Below are 3,249 nucleotides of genomic sequence, written 5' to 3'. Positions count from 1 at the left end.
AGGAATTTAACAACATCCACATGTCCTGTAAGAAAAGCAGGACCGTGAGTGTATGTATTTATATATATATCTATGTATATACATATATGCACACAAAATTTTCAAAGGCAGGTATGAATGTATGGAGAGTTGAAGAAACTCTGAAGAAAACTGACCATGTTCCATGAACAGAGAACAAATACACAGAGTAGGAAGGACTACCTTCTGCAGCTGCTACGTGCAGGGCTGTTCTTGAGTCATAGTCTCTTTGTTCCATGTCCATTCCCGACAGAGCAAATCTAAAAAAGAAAACAAAACCAAAAAAAACCCCAAAACTATTAGAGAGCAGTCTTACATAATTAAAACAAGTTACAAAATTGCATGCAACAATACTCCTGTGCTAAAAACGATTAAACACCTGCTGCAAGGGGAAATCAATGGTATCAAGAGCACATCATATCTTCAGCTATAATGGCAGGAGCTCTTCCTGCTTTGGCTTAAAAAATAAGGCAGGGGCATTTTCCAGCCTGATTTGTTGTGGCAGTTTCACAACTGACTTACAAAGCAGGCTGGGGTACAGGTAGAATTTCCTGCCATCACTATCAAACAATTGGTGAAGGAAATTTCTTCACTACAATCAAAAGAAACAGAAAACAATGGGATTACAGGACAGCGTGAGGGCACCTTCAGATGGTTAGGTTCTAGGGGTGTTTCTTTCTTTGGGTTGGGGGGGTTGTTTTGTTTGTTTAAAGACACGTACTTCTCTCTCTACCTGTGCACCGAAATGATTTTTCAAACATTTTCTTTCCAAATGCATTCAACCAAAGGAGGCAGGAAAACGTAACTACTAAAATGCAGTAATTAAGCCTGTGTTAAAAGAACATTCTGAATCTCAGATGCAGCATGGATGTCCCTCCCAAGCATGGACACAGATTACTATAATCATTAGTAAACAACAACAGCAGGTACCAAACAAGCAGCTTCTCTATTCCCAACCCCGCACCAATTTTTACCTTCGGAGTGCAGACACATCCCCTGTGTAGGCAGCAAACAGCAGATTTATCACAGATTTCACCTAGAAAGACAGATAAAATCCAATTTATTTAGCTTCTTTCAAATCATAGAATCACAGAACGATTTGATTTGGAGGAGACCTTAAAGATCATTTAGTTCTAGCCCCCCCTGCATGGGCACGGACACCTCCTCAAAAAGAAAACAACAGGAGAATGCAGAAAAGCCCAGCATGGTCAGACAGTCCAGTGCTGATGAACCTGTGAAGCTTCATCCCCTTCCCTGGCCATAATGTGCATTACAGTGTAAAACACTGGGAGAGTTCACTCCATTTTGCTTTGCCATCAGTTCTTGTACGTCTGCCTTTCCATGGCTGAAGTCATGAGGACAGTAAGAGAATAATGAAATGCGCATTTATTTTCTACTTAGTGTAAAAAGCACAAGTCTTGCTGTACAGACAAACTCTACTTCTCAGTTTGACTGCCCAACAACAGTGACACGGAAGTGCAAGGACAGCACTGCTGTGCCCAATTCAGAAACCATAAGCACCTCAGAAGACAAACTCTGGAATAGTAAGCTTTGCTTTCTGTCCTTTGTTGTTGGTTTTTTTTGTGTGTTTATTTGGATGTTCTTTTTGTTTTCCAGAGTACATTCCCAATGCTAGGAGAAATCTGTGTTAGCAGAAGAGAAGAAATGGTACCAGTTTTCGTCTGTGTTAGATTTTGCTTGCACACATCTAATATACAGGCTTTCTTCAAATAAACTACTGTAAGTGACTCTGTCACATGAAGAATCTCTACAACAAAAGCAAGGTTTAAAGACAAACGAAAGTAGCACCTTTTTAGACCAAATACTGTAAGTATTCAGCAAGTTGTGCTTTTCTCAGCTTTATTAATTACTCTACATTTTTAGCATGACTTGGCTATAATAACCATACAAGTTTTAACAAGAGCCAAAACTGACAATAAAGATCATATTAAAGATCCCACATCAGCTTATTTCATAAAATGCTCCGGCCACTTTGTGGCACCACTTCACAGCATTTTCCAGTAGAATTCCTAAGTGCTGCATTGCTTTTTAAGTTGAGTCTATAAAGTTCTGTCACTGCCACTAGCCAAGCAACAGATAAGGAAGGAAACTGATGCTGAACTGACCTTTCACAAGAAGGAGGAGAAACAAACAAAAAACACCACCCATAAGCAAGTTTCCCACAGATTTCTGCAAACACACTGGCATATTTTCAGAGGGCCACAGAAAAGCCAACATCTGTGCCTCTCCCAAATCAAAGTAATAGAATTCCTTGCTATTTTTTCACGCCTCAAACATGCGCTGATGCAAAGAGAGACTGAAGCAAAATGAGACTGAGCCAGGATGGAAACAGAGCCACTCTCCTTAGTCCAGTATCCACAAACTCCTGCAGCTCCCTTCCAGTTTGGACAGTGAGGCTCAACAGGCTGAGAAGTCCTGCAAAGCCTCTCTTCAAAGGCCCCCAATGCATTTAAGGCACCTCCTGAAAAGAATGTACATCTTTTATAGACACTGGGCTGCAGACTGTATTTACATGTGGGCAGGAAAGGGGAATTTAGTTTGATAATCTGTAAGTTTCATCAGGATGATTCAGTTCTCCTTGCTGAGAGCAAAGCTGAGCATTGCTTTGCTGCTGGTGCCCTGCAGGCAGAGCAGGCTGCTTGCACTCAGACTTTTCAGGTCCTGCAGGTGCTAAATACTCTCCTTTTTTTCAGGATGTAGGACGAGCAAAGGACATTCTGTCTTTAGTAAAAAGCACTTCAGGTGTAACTGAACATTTGGCTGGGCTTCTTTATGCTTCTGGGAAATGCAAGTATCTATTAAAATAATAAAAATAACAAACACTCCTTCCTTATAAAAAAAACTTTCTGAGTGCAGCTGGGGGGCCAAGAATCTCAATTTTTGGTTTTTTATCATGACATAACATAATTTAGAGATTCCTGAGGCTTTCTAACACAACCATCTTATGCCATATCTCTCAACAAGCTGGAAAAGGTTAAATCCTTTCCTTTCTTAAGATAAATAATGCAAAATCCAACGTCACATTGTTATAAAGATGAATTTCTTGACGGATCAAAATAAAAAGAAATTCAGGTACAGAAAAAAACCAACACAACACAAAAATCTCTGCTTTTTTAGTTCAGAAGAAGGAAATCTGAGAAGAAATACAACTGCTTTCTGAACAACACTAAAGGTAATGGGATAGAAAAAGCATGAGACAAATTCAGCAGG

General features: G+C 39.9%; 1 protein-coding gene across 1 annotated transcript in view; it reads right to left on the bottom strand.

Moving 5' to 3' along the window:
* GLS (glutaminase) overlaps positions 1–3,249 on the bottom strand; it is a 91,383-nt gene that overhangs the window by 820 nt on the left and 87,314 nt on the right. The window contains exons 15-17 of the mRNA XM_009995256.1: positions 993–1,054; positions 202–278; positions 1–25 (exon numbers count right to left, since the gene is read on the bottom strand). Coding sequence (XP_009993558.1) covers positions 1–25; positions 202–278; positions 993–1,054 — 164 coding nt within the window. The remainder of the gene's footprint in view (positions 26–201; positions 279–992; positions 1,055–3,249) is intronic.

The sequence above is a fragment of the Chaetura pelagica genome, unplaced genomic scaffold (assembly GCF_000747805.2).
Source record: "Chaetura pelagica isolate M959 unplaced genomic scaffold, ChaPel_1.0 scaffold33, whole genome shotgun sequence".
Lineage (NCBI taxonomy): Eukaryota > Metazoa > Chordata > Aves > Apodiformes > Apodidae > Chaetura > Chaetura pelagica.
Note: the sequence above shows the minus strand (reverse complement) of the source record. Positions and strands in the feature narration are given on the sequence as shown.